We start from the raw sequence: 20932 nt of genomic DNA on the forward strand, positions 1-20932 counted from the left end.
GCAACAGGCCGTGCTGAAGCTAATATGCTTAGGTGACAAACCGCACAATGCTGAAGAGTTGTGGACAGCTCTGAAAGAGCAGGTAGATCTGTGGCTGACACCGCTGAACCTACAGCCAGGCATGGTCGCGTGTGACAATGGCTGGAACCTGGTGGCAGCTCTGAGGCGAGGCAAGCTCGTACCATGCCTGGTCCATGTGCTTAACCTCGTGGTTCAGCGGTTTCTCAAAACCTACTTGGATCTGCCGGATCTGCTTGTCAAAGTACGCCGCCTGTATGCCCATTTTAGAAAGTCAGCTACAGCTTCCACCGCCCTTGCTGTGCTTCAACAGCGTTTGCAGCTTCTGGCTCACCGACTGGTGTGTGATGTCCCGACACGTTGGAACTCTACATTGCAGATGTTGGGAAGGATTTGTGAGCAGAAGAGGGCAGTTGTTGACCAGCATCAACAAGGCCATCGGTATTCAGTTCAGACTCCACACATAAGAAGTCAGGAGTGGACATGGATGTCAGACATATGTACCATCCTTCAAAACTTTGAGGACTCCACCAAGATGGTGAGGGCGATGACGCCATAATTAGCGTCAACATCCCGCTTCTCTGTGACAATCATTACTGGTTGGTGACACTTCTAGACCCACGCTACAAGGAGAATTTTCTATCTCTTATTCTCAAGGCGGACTGGTCTACTAAATTGGGGCAGTACCAGAAGGCCCTTGTTGCGGAATTATTAAAAAAATTCCCATTTGAAAACACTAGCGGCAGATGTCACAGTTCGTTGGACAATCAAGGAGTACAGGCGAGAGAGACACAAATCCAATCCAGCAGAGGCAGGGGAACTCTGTCAAAGTTCTGGGAGAGTTTTCCCAGACCCTCCCATCGTACAGGCCGTGAGGCGTGGGGTATTCTCCCAAGGAAGGAAAAGTTTCAGAAGATGGTGAGGGAGTACCTTGCCGACCGTACCAATGTCCTCCGTGATTCCTCTGTGCCTTACAATTATTGGGTATCCAAGCTGGACATGTGGCATGAACTGGCTCTCTACGCCTTGGAGGTCCTGGCCTGCCCTGCCGCTAGCGTTTTGTCAGAGCGGGTTGTTAGTGCCGCTGCTGGAATTATAACCGATAGGCGCATTCGCCTGTCAACTGAAAATGCTGACAGGCTGACTCTTACAAAAATGAACAAGGGCTGGATTGGGCCAGACATCTCAACACCACCAAATGATAGCAGCGTAACATAAACTCAAATACAGTGTCTTTTTTTTGGGAGGTCTAACTCTATTCCCATGCATCTCTGTCTTCACACCCAGACATGGGTATACGCTTCCTGATTTTGTGTATTTGCTCTTGTCCTAATCCTTCTCCGTATCCTCATCCTCCACCACCATATCACCACCATATCAACATATCTACGTCTCTTGCAAAGGGAATTGGAGTTCCTCCAAATTTTTGGCAGCCGTTGCTTCACTCCATAGGCAAACAGTATGGGAAACACACTTTCTAAGGCAGCGTGCACACGATGGGTTTTTCATGCGTTTCCGCTGCGGAATTTCCGCAGCGGAAACGCATCAAAAACGCATGGTAATCCGCACCCCATGGTCCCCAATGGCATTCCGCAATGTCAATGCACATGCTGCGGATTTTTCCGCAGCGTTTCTGCAGCACTCATAAATCCGCAGCATGTTCATTAATTTTGCGGAAGCGCAGCGGAAGTGCCGCCATTGACTTGCATTGAGACGCATAGAATCCGTGTCTGTACATTTGTACAAGCGGATAATATGCGTTTCAATGTGTGGATGGTACCCAGTTCTGGAGGAGAGAAGACTCTCATCCAGACCTGGGTACCATTGTACCTGTAAAAAAAAGAATAAAATAAAAAATAAAGTTTATATTCACCTGTCCGGCGGCCCCTGCAGTGCTTCTCCTTCCAGGACCTGAGATGACGCCGCGGTCATGTGACCGCAGCCTGTCTCGCGAGATGCCGGCAAGCCAGGAAGGAACCAGGAAGGAGCGCGACAGCAAACGCGGCGGCATCGGAGGTAAGTATAGCTTTATTTTTTTCATTTTTACGGTCACACTGTATAAATCCATGCCGTTTGCATGGATTTATACAGTGTGACCTAGTTGTCAAGCACTTTCCAAGTGATGCTATCGCCTGGAAAGTGCTTGTCAGTCCGCATGCGGAAACACATGTGTTAACGCATGTGGATACGCATGTGAATCCGCATGTATTCTGCAGGAAAAACGCATGCACAATCTGCATGCGTTTTTTCTGCCAGGGAGATGCAGAAATGCTGCAGAAATTTTCTGCTTCATTTCTGCATCGTGGGCACATAGCCTAATAATGGGAGCATTTTTTGCAGGAGGCCCTCCGACCTCTACGTCTCTTGCAAGGGGTATTGGAGTTCCTCCAAATTGTTAGCAGCCGTTGCTTCACTGCATAGGCAAACAGTATGGGAGACACACTTCCTAATAATGGGAGCATTTTTTGCAGGAGGCCCTCCGACCGCTACGTCTCTTGCAAGGGGCATTGGAGTTCCTCCAAATTTTTGGCAGCCGTTGCAGTCACTGCATACGCAATAACAGTATAGGAGACAAACTTGCTAATAATGGGAACAACAAAGCATAGCCGGCTGATGGCTCTCTAACAATAGCGAGGGCCGACTGCTGGCCCTTTAAGAATAGTAAGGGCCGCCTGATGGCCCTATAAAAATAGGCTTTGTGACTTTCAGAGTCCCTCCATCATAAATGAAACAGGATGTGTTTCATGATGTGTCACACACCACATGGCCAGATAAGGTTGTAAAATGTTAAAATGACATTTCCCGGTGAATGCATTTGTCTTGGTTAAAACCAATGCAAAAGTGCTAAAACGCATCAAAAACGCTACATGTGAACATAGCCAAAGGTGAGGAGGCGCATTTTTGTCTGTGTGTATTTATTTTACCTTATATACAAGTCATTACCCTGGAAAGGATGTTCCTTAACATATTTCCCAGGAAAATTCATTTTGGTTTCATTTTTGTATGTTTTATTATGAGTCCATAAAAGTGGGGTAATACCTCTGACAACGTTGTTGACAGAAGTGACCTGGGAGTCAGAAATGCTTCAAGGGGTCTTCCCCATGCTGTTCCCATGTAATTTGAGCACTGTTCCCATCGATTTGGGCAATTTTTAGGCCCTCTGCAGACCGCCGGGGGAAGCTGCTGGAAAAATGCTCGAAATGGGCTCATTACTCGGACAGAGCACTCGAGCATTTCAATTTACTGGACTCAAACAATGAGTACTCGATCATTTTAGTTCTCGTTCATCACCAGTGATAAACCATTACCAAAATTTCAATTTGGATTTTACAGTTAGAAAATTGGCTTCATTGGACAGTACAAGTGTTGTGCATGGGAACTGCGCCATTTCTGTAAGAAAATCTGAGGCTGCATTTATTATGTGCACATACCCTGAGAGAGACCAGGGAGTGAAGGGGAGATGCATCCACAGCCTTATCTGTATATATAGTTTTATTATCCAACTGATTTTGGCTTTAAAATAAAGCCATCCCTACTGAAACAGGAAAAGTTATGATGACAATATTTATTCTTTTCCAGTCTGCACAGTCAAGCTGATGAGCGGGCTACAGAAAACAGAGTCAGCCTACTGACATTGCTCTATTGGTTTTAAAAACTAAAGCATGTCTAAATTTTTAAGGAAAATGTAACAAGAAAAAAAAGCAGTAAAAAAATTAAATAAAAAATCTGTTTATTACTATATGGTTTTATGAGAAAATATTTCTGAGAAAAGAATAGTATAACCTGTTTTTTAATCTTTTAAACCTTCGCACTTTCTGTGATTTTCGGTCCAGCGGGCGGTCCTATCAGTGACTGACATCTATCTTTGCATAGCTGTCAGTCACTGATAGGACCACCCACTGGCCCAAAAATCATAGAAGGAGCAGAGGATTAAGGTCACAGCCCCACTATCAGTATTTGGTCTATATTTGGTCAGTATTTTTTTTCAGGAGTGGGAGCCAAAACCAGGTGAGGAACAATCAGAGAAAAGGTATAATAGAAACAAGTCACCAATTCTGCATTTATCACCCACTCCTGGTTTTGGCTCCCACTCCGGAGAAACAATACTGACAGAATACTGATAGTGGGGCCATGGTCTAAATGATTAAATCACAGGTTATACTGATTTTTTTTTTTATAAAACATGCATATCAATTTACTCTGCTCCTCCTGCTCTATAACACGATATCTGCAGATTAGACTGCATTTTTATGGGGACAGGTTCCCTTTAAATTATATGTAATTGTCTGATGATGCATTACTTTTACCAGAATGAGTCATTTGACAATGGATGCCCAAATATTTGCATAGGCTGCACATATATTAGCATTTGGACACACATAAAATACAATATATAACCATGTAGATTCATAGACAGATAGCTGTAGCACATTTATGAATGTGTTTTGCCTAGAAATCTTTCAACGCGATATACTCTGTTTGACAATACGTCCCTTTAAGTGCATCAAAGAAAGATAATTTCATGTTATATTTGGCACACTGAACTGAGTGGTGCATTTCCGCTAGACATATGTGATTTATAGCTTGCCATAGCTGACATTTATGTGATTGTATGCAAGCCAGGCAACCCAAAGGCCTGTCATGCTGTCACTGCAGGGGCTCTGTGTAAACATATGTAGTGCGTCTACACAACAGCCTCGGATGGATGTTTTCTTACTGTACATTTCACTGCAAAGTGTACGTGATCACTGCTGACATGAAGACAATCTGTTTTACCTTAATGAAATCACCAAAAATAATTGGCTTTGTAACAAAGTATTCTGGATCAATCTGAACTCCAAAATGTTTACCTGCAAAAAATGAAACAATAGTAAGTTAACAATCCTTTAGTCAGTTTTCTCGCACTTCATAAATGACTTTTTATTCAGTTTTAAGGTTTTTTATTCATCTTAATTCATTTAATGTACCTATTTAAAAGACAAAGGCCCCAATAAATCAAAAGAGCTGTATTGTACCCCAGGTTTGATGAAGATTGAGCTGGAGTAAGATGCGCCAGATTCATTAAGAGGTAAGCAACTCTTACTAAATTTGGCACGTATTAGCTGTTGTGCAGTACCGCAAATAACTTACTCCAATCACAATTGTTAGTCACTTCACCCTCCAGGCTAAGCTCAGGGTTGCCAACCATCCAGAAATTCCAGGTCAGTCCGTAAAAATAGGGCACTTTTTTGCCTTGTCAGTAAAAAAAAATCAAAATTATCGGCTGTTAACATATATCACCTATAATCATAATGATCGGTTATGGTTTTCCAATGTGTCCATAAAAAATATTGTCTGCCCTTTATTTTTTGAGAACCTGTCCAGAAAAAATAAAAGTCAAGTTGTCAACCCTGCCTAAGCTTTGCTCAATTTTCAAAAAGTCAAAAATATTTGGTCAACTACAAATTGTGCAAAAAACATGGCATATTTCAAAAATTTTATACCCAAACATCTGGCAAAAAACTGGTGAATTGAAGCTTATGTGCCTGATTCAATAAGACTGGTATTGTACGTGCCGGTTTTACTGAAGGGGCATTTTGGAGTCGGGTGCTCTGAATTCATTAAGAGGCCTATGCCACTTAATGAAATTGGTGTATCTTCTCAGTGGAGTGTGCCTCTGTGCGCCTGGCCCAAAGTGTTAGAAACGCAGCCACTTTACATGAATTTTATGGATGGGAGTAACCATGCCCTGTCCCACCTCGGCTCCTCCCCAGTTCTGCCCATTCTGGCAGAGCTACTTGAAACTGGCGTGAAAACACCAAAGGTTGCAAACTTTTTGTGCTATTTAAAGTGTTTTACGCTGGTTTTCTGGTGTAAGCACTTTCAGGTATTGGCCCTTATGCATCTAATCAGATTTTTCCACCAGTTTTATTCACCTGAATGGAACTTGCCAAAATCCATGCACTTGCTGCAGAAAAATGCCATTGATTTTCAGCCATGTGAATATATACTCTTCAGTAAAATATAAAGGCTAAGCTGAGAAAAAAAGCTTTTCCTTTAAAGAGGTTGTCTGGTCAAAAGTGATAACTCTGTGTGACTGCAGACTTATGAATCCCCCAACCCAGCCACTGTGCGCTGCGGGGATTCGCTGGTTTAAGACCCGGGATCGTAGGGTATGTATAAATTATACATTCAGCGCTACCTCATTCCGTACACTTGTATGGAGCAAGGCCACGCCAAGTCTAGTGACGTGGATGGCCAGTGAGCACGTCCGACTAGAAGGAGCGGCCTCGCTCAATACAAGTGTATGGAGAGCAAGGCCGCGCCCACTGGCCGGGTGTCACGCAAGGTGTGGGAAAGACTAAGTGTAACACAAAGGGAAGAGGGAAAGGGAGACCGGACTCTAGGGAAAGGTGGGAGTGGAGACCTCCTAGGCAGATCTAGTGTCACTCCGTTTCCAGTAACGTCCCTATATTGGTTCTTCACCAATCGCTGCACGCGTACTTTGCCCTGTCTTTCCCTGGTGTTAGGCTCAGGCTAGGGAAGGGAGGGGATGAGCACTAGTCGAACCCCACTGAACACTAAAGACAAGGGGGTACAAACAAGGGAAAATCGCTTAGCTTTAGTCGACTCCAGACAAATGCGCAAACGTCCTCTAGCACCAGAGAGGAAGAAGTACTGCTCTTGCTCAAGCCTTTACAAGGGGTAATGAATATCGGCGGCACCTCCCTCTGACACACAGCAGGTATTTATACACCCAGGCCAGGGTGTTAATTAGCCAGAGGAAGGTAGCCGCTGGGTCCTAGAGATACAGCTTCTAAATAGTTGTCTGTAATGCCAAACGAAGAGATCTCCTGCAACCAACTGCAGGGTGACTGTCTGTCACTTCTGACACACCCGTGACACTGGGGGTATTTATAACACATACATACCCTCCATTACCGGGTCTCATACCAGAGAATCCCCGCAGCGCATGGTGCCTGCGCTGGGGGAATTCATAGGTCTGCAGTCACACATAGTGACTGCAGACGTATCACTTTTGACCCGACAACCCCTTTAACACCCCCAAGTCTGCTATACCTCCAAATATATAGAGCGGGTGAAATAAGTATTTAACACCACCAATTTTTTAAGTACATATATTTCTAAAGGTGCTATTGACATGAAATTCTCAAGAGATGTCGGTAACAACCCATCCAATGCATACAGGCAAAAAAAATCAAATCATAGATGTCCATAAATTAAGTTAAGTTATGTGTAATAATGAGAAATGGCACAGGGAAAAAGTATTGAACACATGAAGAAAGAGAGGTGCAAAAAGTCATGGAAATTCATGACACCAGCTGAAATCTATCAGAAATTAGAAAGCAATCCTGCCACTTATTGAAAAGTAATATCAGTTGGTTCAACTGATGGCCTATAAAAAGGTGTCTCATTACCAAGGTACCACAAAAGAAACATCTCATAATGGGTAAAACCAGTGAGCTGTCTCAAGACCTTCGCAATCTTATTGTTGCAAAACATACTCATGACATCGGTTACAGAAGAATTTCTATACTACTGAAGGTTCCAGTGAGCATTGTTGGGCCATATTCCGGAAGTGGAAAGAACATAATTCCCCGCAAGATTTCACACAGAGGAGTGAAAAGAATCAGAAGAGTTTTCCAAGAGCCAAGGACCACCTGTTGAGAGCTACAGAAAGACCTGAAATCAGCAGGTACAAAGAAAACTAAGTAATGCATTCAATCTCCATGGTCTGCTTGCACACTCACCTGGCAAGACTCCATTGCTGGACAAAAATCATGTTCAAGCGCGTTTAAAGTTTGCACAACATCATTTAGACAAGCCTGGAAAATCCCTGGGAGAATATAGTCTAGTCAGATGAGACCAAAATGGAACTCTTTAGATGCCATAATACACACCATGTTTGGATTTCAAAAGACATTGAATATCACCCCAAAAATACCAAAACAACAGTGAATTTTGGAGGTGGAAACATCATGGTGTGGGGCTGTTTTTCAGCAAACAGCAATGGCAAACTTCATATTGAAGGAAGAATGAATGGACAAATGTACCTAGACATTCTTAATAAAAATCCATTGCCATCTACCAGGATGATGAAAATGGAAGGGGAGACATTTCAGCAAGATAATGATCCCAAACACACAGCCAAGGAAACTCTCAATTTGTTTGAGAGAACGAAAATAAAGCCGCTAGAAGGGTCCAGCCAATCACCTGACCGGAGTCCAATAGAAAATTTATGGAAGGAACTAAAGCTCAGGGTTCATAGAAGGAGCCCACAAAACCTTCAGGATTTGAAGAGTGTGTGGAAGAATTTTCCAAAATCACACCTGAGCAATGAATGCAGTTAGTTTCTCCATACAGGAGGAGTCTTGAAGCTGTCATCACCAACAAAGGCTTTTGTACGAAGTATTAATTACATTTCAGTAAGCGTGTTCAATACTTTGTCCCAGTATCCTTTCTAATTATTACACATAACTTAATTCATGCACATCTATGCTTTGATTTATTTGCCTGTGTAGATTGGATGGGTTGTCTGGTGAGAATTTCATGTCAAGCGCACCTTTAGAAATACCTTTACTTAACTATAGAAGACGTCACCAATTTTCTATTTCACCCACTATACACTGTGTGCAGAATTATTAGGCAAATTAGTATTTTGATCACATGATACTTTTTATACATGTTGTCCTACCCCAAGCTGCATAGGCTTGAGAGCCAACTACCAATTAAGTAAATCTGGTGATGTGCATCTCTGTAATGAGGAGGGGTGTTGACTAATGACATCAACACCCTAAATAAGGTGTGCTTAATTATTAGGCAACTTCCTTTCCTTTGGCAAAATGGATCAGAAGAGAGATTTGACGGGCTCTGAAAAGTGCAAAATTGTGAGATGTCTTGCAGAGGGATGCAGCAGTCTTGAAATTTCCAAACTTTTGAAGCGTGATCACCGAACAATCAAGCGTTTCATGGCAAATAGCCAACAGGGTCGCAAGAAGCGTGTTGGCCAAAAAAGGCGCAAAATAACTGCCCATGAATTGAGGAAAATAAAGCGTGAAGCTGCCAAGATGCCATTCGCGACCAGTTTTGCCATATTTCAGAGCTGCAACATTACTGGAGTATCAAAAAGCACAAGGTGTGCGATACTCAGGGACATGGCCAAGGTAAGGAAGGCTGAAAAACGACCACCTCTGAACAAGAAACATAAGATAAAACATCAAGAATGGGCCAAGAAATATCTTAAGACTGATTTTTCAAAGGTTTTATGGACTGATGAAATGAGAGTGACTCTTGATGGGCCAGATGGATGGGCCAGAGGCTGGATCAGTAAAGGGCAAAGAGCTCCACTCCGACTCAGACGCCAGCAAGGTGGAGGTGGGGTATTGGTATGGGCTGGTATCATCAAAGATGAACTTGTGGGACCTTTTCGGGTTGAGGATGGAGTGAAACTCAACTCCCAGACCTACTGCCAGTTTCTGCAAGACAACTTCTTCAAGCAGTGGTACAGAAAGAAGTCGGTATCGTTCAAGAAAAACATGATTTTCATGCAGGACAATGCTCCATCACATGCATCCAACTACTCCACAGCGTGGCTGGCCAGTAAAGGTCTTAGCGAACCTGTGGTCCATCATAAAATGTGAGATCTACAGGGAGGGAAAACAGTACACCTCTCGGAACAGTGTCTGGGAGGCTGTGGTGGCTGCTGCACGCAATGTTGATCGAAAACAGATCAAGCAACTGACAGAATCTATGGATGGAAGGCTGTTGAGTATCATCATAAAGAAAGGTGGCTATATTGATCACTAATTTTTGGGGTTTTTGTTTTTGCATGTCAGAAATTTTGTACACTGATATTGGTTTACCTGGTGAAAATAAACAAGTGAGATGGGATTATATTTGGTTTTTATTAAGTTGCCTAATAATTCTGCACAGTAATAGTTACCTGCACAAACAGATATCCTCCTAAGATAGCCAAATCTAAAAAAAAAAAACACTCCAACTTCCAAAAATATTAAGCTTGGATATTTATGAGTCTTTTGGGTTGATTGAGAACATAGTTGTTGATCAATAATAAAAATAATCCTCTAAAATACAACTTGCCTAATAATTCTGCACACAGTGTATATACATACAGTGCTTTGCGAAAGTATACACCCACTTGGCATTTTTTCGTGTTTTGCTATCTCACAACCTGGAATTTCTCTGTTTTTTTTAGGGTTTCCAACTTTTTATTGTGAAGCAAACAATAAATAGGACAAAATAACTGAAAACTCCCGTGTACATAACTATTCGCCCCCCTAAAGTCAGTACTTTGTAGAGCCTCCTTTTGTGGCAATTAGAGCTGCAAGTCACTTTGGATAAGGCTGAGTTCACACGATGCGTTTTTCATGCGTTTCTGCGGCGTTTTTGCAGTTGCGTAAACGCCGCGGAAACGCATTAAAAACGCATGGTAGAAGGGCAGCAATGTTCCCCAATTGAAATCCGCATGTGCTGTGCCCATGATGCGGATTTTTCCGCAGCGTAAACGCTGCGGTCAAAATTCCGCAGCATGTCAATTAATTTTGCGGAAACGCTGCTCTTTTGCCGCCATTGACTTGCATTAGACCGCATGGAATCCGCATCACTGTATATGTTGATGCGCTTTTCATGCGGTCTAATGTGCGGATGGTACCCGGGTGAGGATGAGAGGACTCTCATCCAGACCCAGGTACCATTAAAAAAAAAAAAGAATAAAATAAAAAATATATACATACTCACCTTCTGACGGCCCGCGCACCGCTCCTGCTTGATTCCCGGCACTTCGGGGTTGAATGAAGAAGGACCTTCGCTGACGTCAGAGTCATGTGACGGGTCACGTGACGCTGACGTCGGAAGGTCCTAAAGTCTTCACTGCCGGCAGCCGGGACCGAGCGAAGCAGGACATCGGGGGCCATCAGAGGGTAAAGTATATATTTATTTTTTATTTTTTGACATTCACACACTATATAAATCCATGCCGGCTGCATGGATTTATATAGTGTAAAGTTGACAAGCACTTTCCAAGTGATGCTAAAATCGCTTGGGAAGCGCTTGTCAACCCGCATGTACAATCCGCATGCGTTTTTTTCTGCCAGAGAGATGCAGAAACGCTCAGGAAAAAATCCTGAGCATTTCTGCATCGTGTGCACATACCCTTAGTCTTTATGAGCTTTCCAGATCTCACCAATGGGATTTTTGCCCATTCCTCAAGGCAAAAGTGCTCCTGGTCCTTCAAATTAGATGGTTTCCTATGGTGAACACCAATTTTCAAGTCTGACCACAGATTCTCAATTGGATTAAGGTCTGGGCTTTGACTAGGCCACTCCAAAATATTTACACATTTCTCCTTAAACCACTCGAGTGTTGCTTTAGTAGTATGCTTTGGGTAATTGTCTTGTTGGAAGGTGAACCTCCGTCCCAGTCTGAAATCACTGACAGACTGAAACAGGTTTTGCTGAAGAATATCCTTGTATTTTGCACCATCCTGCTGCCGAAAAACATCGCCACAGCATGATGTTTCACTGTGGGAATGGTGTTCTTAGCTGATGAGCTGTGTTGGTTTGGCGTCAGACATAGCGCTTACCTTGGTGGCCAAAAAGTTTTATTTTGGTCTCATCTGACCATAGCACCTTCCTCCATACATTTGGGGAGTCTCCCACATGTCTATTTGCAAACTCAAAACGAATCTTACAATTTTTGTGTGTAAGTAAAGGCTTTACTTACACACAAAAATTGTAAGACTCGTTTTGAGTTTGCAAAAAGACATGTGGGAGACTCCCCAAATGTATGGAGGAAGGTGCTATGGATTTGAAGGTGCTCCGGGGAAGTATCAGAGATAGGGATATTTTTTTTTATAACCAAACCCTGACTTGTACTTCTCAACAACTTTGTCCCTGACTTGTTTGGAGGTCTCCTTAGTCTTCATGGTGTTTGGCTAGTGGTGCCTCTTTCTTAATGATGTTGCAGCCTTTGTGGCCTTTTGGAAAAAGTGTGTATATACTGACAGACCATGTGACACTTAGATTGCACACATATGGGCTTCCTTTCACTAAGCATGTGACTTATGAAGGTAATTGCTTGCACCACAAATTTTTAGGGGCTTCATAACAAAAGGGGTGAATACATATACACATGCCAATTTTTTGTTACTTGATCTCATAAATTTAATCTATGCCTATATTTTTCACACTTCACTTCACCAACGTACACTATTAAGTGCTGGAGCATCACACACAAATCAGATTACAAAAATATTTAAACAAAGGTTGTAATGTAATAAAATAGCTAAAAAGCCAAGGGGGGATGAATACTTTCACAAGCCACTGTGTGTGTGTGTATATATATTTATTGCAGGGGTTTTACTCACTTGGGTGCGACGGGAGGAAAACAGGGAGCATGTTCCTTTAAGAGTCCATGTTGGTTTATTGCTTCATAAACCAACAAGCAAGAAAAATAAAAACAAACAGCCTTTAGTTCAGGCAAACAAAGTAAAGTGTTCTTAGCAGGTCTCTGCTAGGTCAGTCCTGTGGGCACACAGGCTGCATAACGTCCAGCATTCTGGCTCGGTCTGGAGCCACCCACACACAGGAGGCCTTCTCCCTCCAAACACACAGACCATGTGACAAACAACAGCCTCCACTATATAGGCTGTTAACCACACCCAGAGGTGAGGTATGTGGGTAGCTAGACCTGCCCAACTCTTCACAGCTACTAGTAACCCGGTCCCAGGTGCACCAATTAGTCCTCTTAGTGCGTGCACTACAGAAAATACACCGGGCTACATCACAGAGACCAGCCATCTCTGTGACACATACCTCCCATCGACCACGCGACCATTAGCCACCTTTATATTTATTTTTATATATATATATATATATATATATATATATATACACACACATATATGTAAGTATATATATGTATATACACTGCACAAAAAATAAAGGGAACACTCAAATAACACATCCTAGATCTGAATGAATGAAATATTCTCATTGAATACTTTGTTCTGTACAAAGTTCAATGTGCTGACAACAAAATCACACAAAAATCATCAATGGAAATCAAATTTATTAACCAATGGAGGCCTGGATTTGGAGCCACCCCCAAAATTAAAGTGGAAAAACACACTACAGGCTGATCCAACTTCGATGTAATGTCCTTAAAACAAGTCAAAATGAGGCTCAGTATTGTGTGTGGCCTCCACGTGCCTGTATGACCTCCCTACAACGCCTGGCCATGCTCTTCATGAGGTTGCGGATGGTCTCCTGTGGGATCTCCTCCCAGACCTGGACTAAAGCATCCGCCAACTCCTGGACAGTCTGTGGTGCAACGTGACGTTGGTGGATGGAGCGAGACATGATGCCCCAGATGTGCTCAATCGGATTCAGGGCTGGGGAACGGGTGGGCCAGTCCATAGCTTCAATGCCTTCATCTTGCAGGAACTGCTGACACACTCCAGCCACATGAGGTCTGGAATTGTCCTGCATTAGGAGGAACCCAGGGCCAACCGCACCAGCATATGGTCTCACAAGGGGTCTGAGGATCTCATCTCGGTACCTAATTTCAGTCAGGCTAGCTCTGACGAGCACATGGAGGGCTGTGCGGCCCTTCAAAGAAATGCCACCCCACACCATTACTGACCCACAGCCAAACCGGTCATGCTGAAGGATGTTGAAGGCAGCAGATCACTCTCCACGGCATCTCCAGACTCTGTCACGTCTGTCACAAGTGCTCAGTGTGAACCTGCTTTCATCTGTAAAGAGCACAGGGCGCCAGTGGCGACTTTGCCAATCCTGGTGTTCTGTGGCAAATGCAAAGTGTCCTGCACGGTGTTGGGCTGTGAGCACAACCCCCATCTGTGGACGTCAGGCCCTCATACCACCCTCATGGAGTCTGTTTCTAACCGTTTGTGCAGACACATGCACATTTGTGGCCTGCTGGAGGTCATTTTGCAGGGCTCTGGCAGTGCTCCTCCAGTTCCTCCTTGCACAAAGGCAGAGGTAGCGGTCCTGCTGCTGGGTTCTTGCCCTCCTACGGCCCCCTCCACGTCTCCTGGTGTACTAATCTGTCTCCTGGTAGCGCCTCCAGCCTCTGGACACTACGCTGACAGACACAGCAAACCTTCTTGCCACAGCTCACATTGATGTGCCATCCTGGATGAGCTGCACTACCTGAGCAACTTCTTTGGGTTGTAGAGTCCGTCTCCTACTACCACAAGTGTGAAGGCACAACCAACATTCAAAAGTGACCAAAACATCAGCCAGAAAGCATTGTTACTGAGATGTGATCTGTGGTCCCCACCTGCAGAACCACTCCTTTATTGAGGGTGTCTTGATAATTGCCAATAATTTCCATCTATTGTCTATTCCATTTGCACAACAGCATGTGAAATTGATTGTCAATCAGTGTTGCTTCCTAAGTGGACAGTTTAATTTCACAGAAGTTTGATTTACTTGGAGTTATATTCTGTTGTTTAAGTGTTCCCTTTATTTTTTTGAGCAGTGTATATATATATATATATATATATAAATATATATATATATATATATATACACATACACGGTATATCTTTATCTCAAAAAACTTACCATGAATAAATTGATCAAGCGAAGATAAATAATAATTATATCTTAATATAAAAAATAAGCCTTTTCCCACACATCAGACACCTCGACCTCCAGAACTGATCACTCAGGAGACTAGGTGGTCTGTTGCCTCCATACACTGCACGCAGGGAGAAGAGAATATCTTGCTCCCAATTCTCTTATTTACATTTTTAAACAAATTAAAAGAGATTACAAGCGATTTAAAATTTGAACAATTTTGGAGCGAATAAATAGTTTATAGTTGTCTTTCAGTTTGTATTGTATTATCCATATTCAGTATGTGCACACATTAAGTATTTGCCACTTTTTAATCGCATTTTTTCGGTGTAGTTTTGTTACAAAAACTGAAGGATTTCCTAATACCATCAAAGTGAATGAGATTCTTGAAATCTCATGCACACTGCTTATTTGTTCCTTGCAGGTATGAAGCAGTTTCATATCTGCAGCATGTCAATTCTTTCAACATTTTTGCAGCATTTTTTCACCCAATCTAATGACTGGGAAAAAAACACAGCAGCATTTTTCCTGCCAAGAGAGACGTTTTTGATGCAAAAATCTCTGCAACAAATAAAGGTGTGCGCATACCGTTAGAAAGAAAATGTGCAAAAAAATCTGTGACTGCTGCTAGATGGAAAACCTTTTATTTTTCCTCTTACTGTATATATAGGATAGCTTAGGTCTTAACACACTGATGTCAAGAATTAATTCCAAAGTTTGTCAGTATACTGTCAGGAGATAGTGACTAGCCGAGGGGGATGGGGACGACTCGGTACCCGGGCCTTTTGCCTGACCTTGGGGATGTCGCGGTGGTCGGCTCCTGGGCCCGTACCCTGGGGTCAGCTTTTTAAAGAGTGGTTTGTTAATTATATGAAAGTTCATGACGCCACCTGTGGTTTCTGGTGAGAATCACCAGCGCTGCGGCAGTCCGCTGAGGCCGGTGATAAGGCAGCTCGATGGTATAGCTCCCCACAGGTGGAGCTAGGCCTCAGGGCAGTATATGGAGAGGGGCGATGCAGGCCAGGCGAGACCCAGCGAGGTCAGAGCAAGAACAGGGACGGACACGATAGTCACTTCAGTACCTTTTACTGGTGGTAATTCAGGCACATCCCGGAGCACTGTAGGGTGAAGGGTGCATATCCGGATCCTCCCCAATGAGCGGGTGTAGGGCCTCCTGTTTCTTGCCTCTGCGTAGTAAGTTTCTGACCTGCCTGAAGCTAAGCCTAACTTTGTCTCTGTCCTGCACCGGCTGACGTTGTGGTAGGGCCTTCTTTTGGAGTGCACGCTTCCTGCTTACGGGGCCTATGTGTCTCCTGGCTCTGTTACGTATCAGCTCTCTGGTGATCCTGGGACCTGTAGTTCTCCAGGGATTCCGGTTATGCCTTACTGGGTCGTAGAGATCCCGGTAAGCTCGGACCCGGTGTCCGGTATATGTTTCGGGGTGAGGTGGGTAAGCTCCTCTGCCCCCACTGCTACTCACTTTCCACCGCACTCGGGCCCTCACTAGGCTACTCACACTAACGGCAGCTTGCCGCTCTTCACCGCTCTTACAGGCGTCGGCACACCTTAAGCTCACTTGCTTGAGCTCCTGAGTCTAGACTGGGCTTCAGGACCACTGGAGGCCTATCTTGCCTTCACAGCTACCCGGGTGCTTCTCCGCACACACAGCTCTTCACTCTCTGTGCACTCCAGACTAAACTGCTAGACTCCACTGAACTGCCTAGCTCCACCTTCCCTATTTATATCCCTAACGGGCTCCCTCTGGTGGTCTGAGGTGGTAAGGTGGAGATGTGTGAATGCTTATGGGGGCCTCTTGTGGAGGATTCCATTAATGCACCCCTCTAGGATCTGTGGTACCAAGCGCAGCTGGGCGCCGCAATAGTACATAAGAGATTAGTTTAGACTCTATTAAAACTTGATGCTAATGTTAGATTGCCGTAATGTATTTGCATTTTTGCAAGTGTATTAACCAAAATACATTATTATAGTTTTTCATTTTTCTTTTTCCACCCAAATAGATTTCAGTTTATTTTTAAATTGAATTGTACAGATTATGGGCGACATTAAACGAGTAAAAAGTTCTGAAATTATTCTTCTTGGTTTCGTTTTTTTTTACATGACAAAATCTGGCATTTTAACAGGGGTGTGTAGTCCTTTTATATCCACTAGACATGAAGAATAAAACCATTTCTGTCCATTTGACTTGCAACCTACATTTTCACCAGTTTCCCCATTCTATTAGAAAGTCTATATCTGAAATTTTCAGTTCTCTCTGAATTAGTGGGTGGAGATTAGCTGCTATGATTTCTCCCATACACAGAACACAGAAACAGAGGGATTCCTACTTCCTTCCAAGTTTAGCACATTTATAAATAGCAGCATGGAGGAAATATTACAGCAAACCTGAGCTATGTTGCTGTGAATCCAGCTCTGGGATAAGTTAAATCACTCTCACTAACTGCAGCACAATCTGCTTGTCTTTTCCTCCTCTGCTTGACTTTTCACTCTGCTCCTCATTCTTTCTTCCCCTCACCTCTCCACTGAGTAGAATAGGAGGTGTATCCTCACACTTCATGGTGCTGACAGTCTTTATTTGACAAAGATGGATTTCAGCTGATACTTTTAACAATGAATGGTAATTTCAGGAGGTTGGACAGGAAAAAAACATTGGGCTCATAAATGGATAAGGAAGCAGATGTCTCTGACAAGATGTATTACAAAGTTTCTTATATTCACTTGAACTATTGATTTATTCTATCTTTTTTTAAACAGTGACCATTTAATAAAATCTGAAAGTATAATGAAAAACTCACTAGCCATCTCCGAGAGCATTGTATGGAAATACTGTTTGTCTTCACTGTTGATTAGACGATCATGGAAGACTCTTTGACATTCATGGCAAAACAATCTGAAAATCTGAGGTTGATCACGTACTGATCCAGGATCACACTGAAGAATGCCTGTGAAATATGAGATTACATGAATTACTTCAATATGCAAGCACCAATAAAAAAATAAGACTAAATAAATAGCAAAATTATAATTCTAATGTACATCTTTCAGATACTGCAGGTTACGGATACTTAGCTCACTTTCAATAATGTAGTCAGTACATATGTAAATCTCATGCAGCTGTATGCTTATAACTTTTCCATTAAGCTGTTGGAAGAGCTAAGGTTCATGGTATGGTAGATTATGCTTGGAGCTGTGGACCACCCTTGCATACTAACTATTTCCTATTTATCAAAGATGCAAACATATGGCCCATTTTCAGATTTCTGTATGTGTAAACCGAATGCTATGAATTTCATTATTGCTTGGAATGGTTAGGTATACATATTGTAGAATTTTAAAATTCAGCCAAGCAAATAGGAGACAATAATATTGTCCTGCTACAGATACTCATGTTCTATACATTGCAGATGAAAGATGATAAAACAGTCTGTATATTACATGTGCTACTTCAAGCAAGCTAGTACAGTGGCTAAGAGAGCCACACTATGGGCAAGCTAGTATAGTGGCTAAGAGAGTGACACTATGAGCAAGCTAGTACAGTGGCTAAGAGAGTCAAACTATGAGAAAGCTAGTATAGTGGCTAAGAGTCACACTATGGGCAAGATAGTATAATGGCTAAGAGAGTCACACTATGGGCAAGCTAATACAGTGACTAAGAGAGTCAAACTATGAGAAAGCTAGTACAGTGGCTAAGAGTCACACTATGGGCAAGCTAATACAGTGACTAAGAGAGTCAAACTATGAGCAAGCTAGTACAGTGGCTAAGAGAGCCACGCTAAGGGAAAGCTAGTACAGTGGCTAAGAGACTGACACTATAAGCAAGCTAGTACAGTGGCTAAGAGAGCCACACTATGGGCAAGCTAGTATATTGGCTAAGAGAGTCACACTATGGGCAAGCTAGAACAGTTGCTAAGAGAGTCACACTATGGGCAAACTAGTACAGTAGTTAAGAGATTAACACTATGGGCAAGCTAGTATAGTAGCTAAGAGAGACACACTATGGGCAAGCTAGTATAGTGGCTAAGAGAATCACACTATGGGCAAGTTAGTATAGTGGCTAAGAAAGCCACACTATGGGCAAGTTAGTATAGTGGCTAAGAGAATCACACTATGGGCAAGCTAGTACAGTAGTTAAGAGATTAACACTATGGGCAAGCTAGTATAGTAGCTAAGAGAGACACACTATGGGCAAGCTAGTATAGTAGCTAAGAGAGCCACACTATGGGCAAGTTAGTATAGTGGCTAAGAGAATCACACTATGGGCAAGCTAGTACATTGGCTAAGAGAGTCACACTATGGGCAAGCTAGTATAGTGGCTAAGAGAGTGACATTATGAGCAAGCTAGTACAGTGGCTAAGAGAGCCACACTATGGGCAAGCTAGTATAGTGGCTAAGAGAGTCACACTATGGGCAAGCTAATACAGTGGCTAAGAGAGTGACACTATGAGCAAGCTAGTACAGTGGCTAAGAGAGCCACACTATGGGCAAGCTAGTATAGTGGCTAAGAGAGTCACACTATGGGCAAGCTAATACAGTGGCTACGAGAGCCACACTATGAGCAAGCTAATACAGTGGCTAAGAGAGTCAAACTATGGGCAAGCTAATACAGTGGCTAAGAGAGTCACACTATGGGCAAGCTAGTACAGTGGCTAAAAGAATCACAATATGGGCAATTTAGTATAGTGGCTAAGAGAGTCACACTATGGGCAAGCTAGTACAGTAGCTAAGAGATTAACACTATGGGCAAGCTAGTATAGTAGCTAAGAGAGACACACTATGGGCAAGCTAGTATAGTGGCTAAGAGAGCCACACTATGGGCAAGTTAGTATAGTGGCTAAGAGAGTCACACTATGGGCAAGCAACTACAGGGGCTAAGAGAGACACACTATGAGCAAGCTAGTACAGTAGCTAAGCGAGTGACACTATGAGCAAGCTAGTACAATGGCTAGGAGAGTCACACTATGGGCAAGCAAGTACAGTGGCTAAGAGAGCCACACTATGGGCAAGACAGTATAGTGGCTAAGAGAGTCACATTATGGGCAAGCTAATACAGTGACTAAGCGAGTCAAACTATGGGCAAGCTGGTACAGTGGATAAGAGAGCCACACTATGAGCAAGCTAGTACAGTGTCTAAGAGAGTCAAACTATGGGCAATTTAGTATAGTGGCTAAGAGAGTCACACTATGGGCAAGCTAGTACATTGGCTAAGAGAGCCACACTGTGGGCAAGCTAGTACAGTGGCTAAGAGAGCCACACTATGGGCAAGCTAGTACAGTGGCTAAGAAAGCCACACTATGGGCAAGCTAGTACAGTGGCTAAGAGAGCCACATTATAAACATATACCACATGCTTTTGTGGCAACTCCACAAACTCAAGTCAGAAATGCATTTAATGGGTGCATTACTGCCCACTGCTTCATTTCAATTAGGGCACCTAAAGTAAATTTTCTACCATGACATCTCATATTTATACATATGATTATCGTATGTTATGGTAAAAGGAACCTGCCATGTTGAAAATGGTATCTGATTTGAAGGCAGGATGTTGTAAAGCTGGAGGAGCTGATCTTACATTTTTCTGGGAAAAGTTTCAGTATGACTTGTATTTTATCTATTAGTCTCCCTGATGTTTGTATGTATATGAGTCCACTGGGCGGTCCTACTAGTGATTGACAGTCTTCCCTGTATGTCTGTGCATGCAGATAAAGCTGTGAATCACTAGTAGGACCACCCACTGCATACAAACACCAGGGATTTCAATGAATAAAATTTAAGTTATACAGAATCAAACAAAAACAAACAAACCTAAATATCATTCTTTTCAGCTTCTCCTTCTTCTCTATACCATGGTGCCTACAGATCAGACTACATTTACAACATGCTCACGCAGATGACTGTATGTTCGGATCACACTCGACCAATGTTATTGTATAAGTATATGTGCATATGTCAGATTTGTATCCGATATCCGGATCGCACTAGGCCATGTAAGTTAATGAATCAATGGAAAAAATCGGACTGCACTTGAATAAAATTTGAGTGCAGTCTGATTTTCAGGAACTGACAGAATGGAGAAGATGGATACTTTTTTTCCCATCTTCCCCTCATCTGGGAAAAACAGATAACTCTATGATTACACTCTGATCAACCTCAGATCAGAGTCTGATTAGAGTGTCTATAGCATATTTGGCCCGATTCTCTTGGATGAGAGAAAATAGAGTTGTGTGATCCTAGCCTAATATGGGTTTTCGGCTCCTATGATATTGAAGAGCTATC

At 42.9% G+C, this 20932-nt stretch overlaps 1 protein-coding gene across 1 annotated transcript in view; it reads right to left on the reverse strand.

The window, feature by feature from the left end:
* The window catches only part of DNAH6 (dynein axonemal heavy chain 6), a 493878-nt gene that overhangs the window by 270027 nt on the left and 202919 nt on the right, over window positions 1-20932 (reverse strand). Inside the window, exons 43-44 of the mRNA XM_073637077.1 lie at window positions 17456-17602; window positions 4795-4868 (exon numbers count right to left, since the gene is read on the reverse strand). Coding sequence (XP_073493178.1) covers window positions 4795-4868; window positions 17456-17602 — 221 coding nt within the window. The remainder of the gene's footprint in view (window positions 1-4794; window positions 4869-17455; window positions 17603-20932) is intronic.

This window comes from Phyllobates terribilis, unplaced genomic scaffold (assembly GCF_046119375.1).
Source record: "Phyllobates terribilis strain yellow unplaced genomic scaffold, ASM4611937v1 Scaffold_1__5_contigs__length_1240528914, whole genome shotgun sequence".
NCBI lineage: Eukaryota > Metazoa > Chordata > Amphibia > Anura > Dendrobatidae > Phyllobates > Phyllobates terribilis.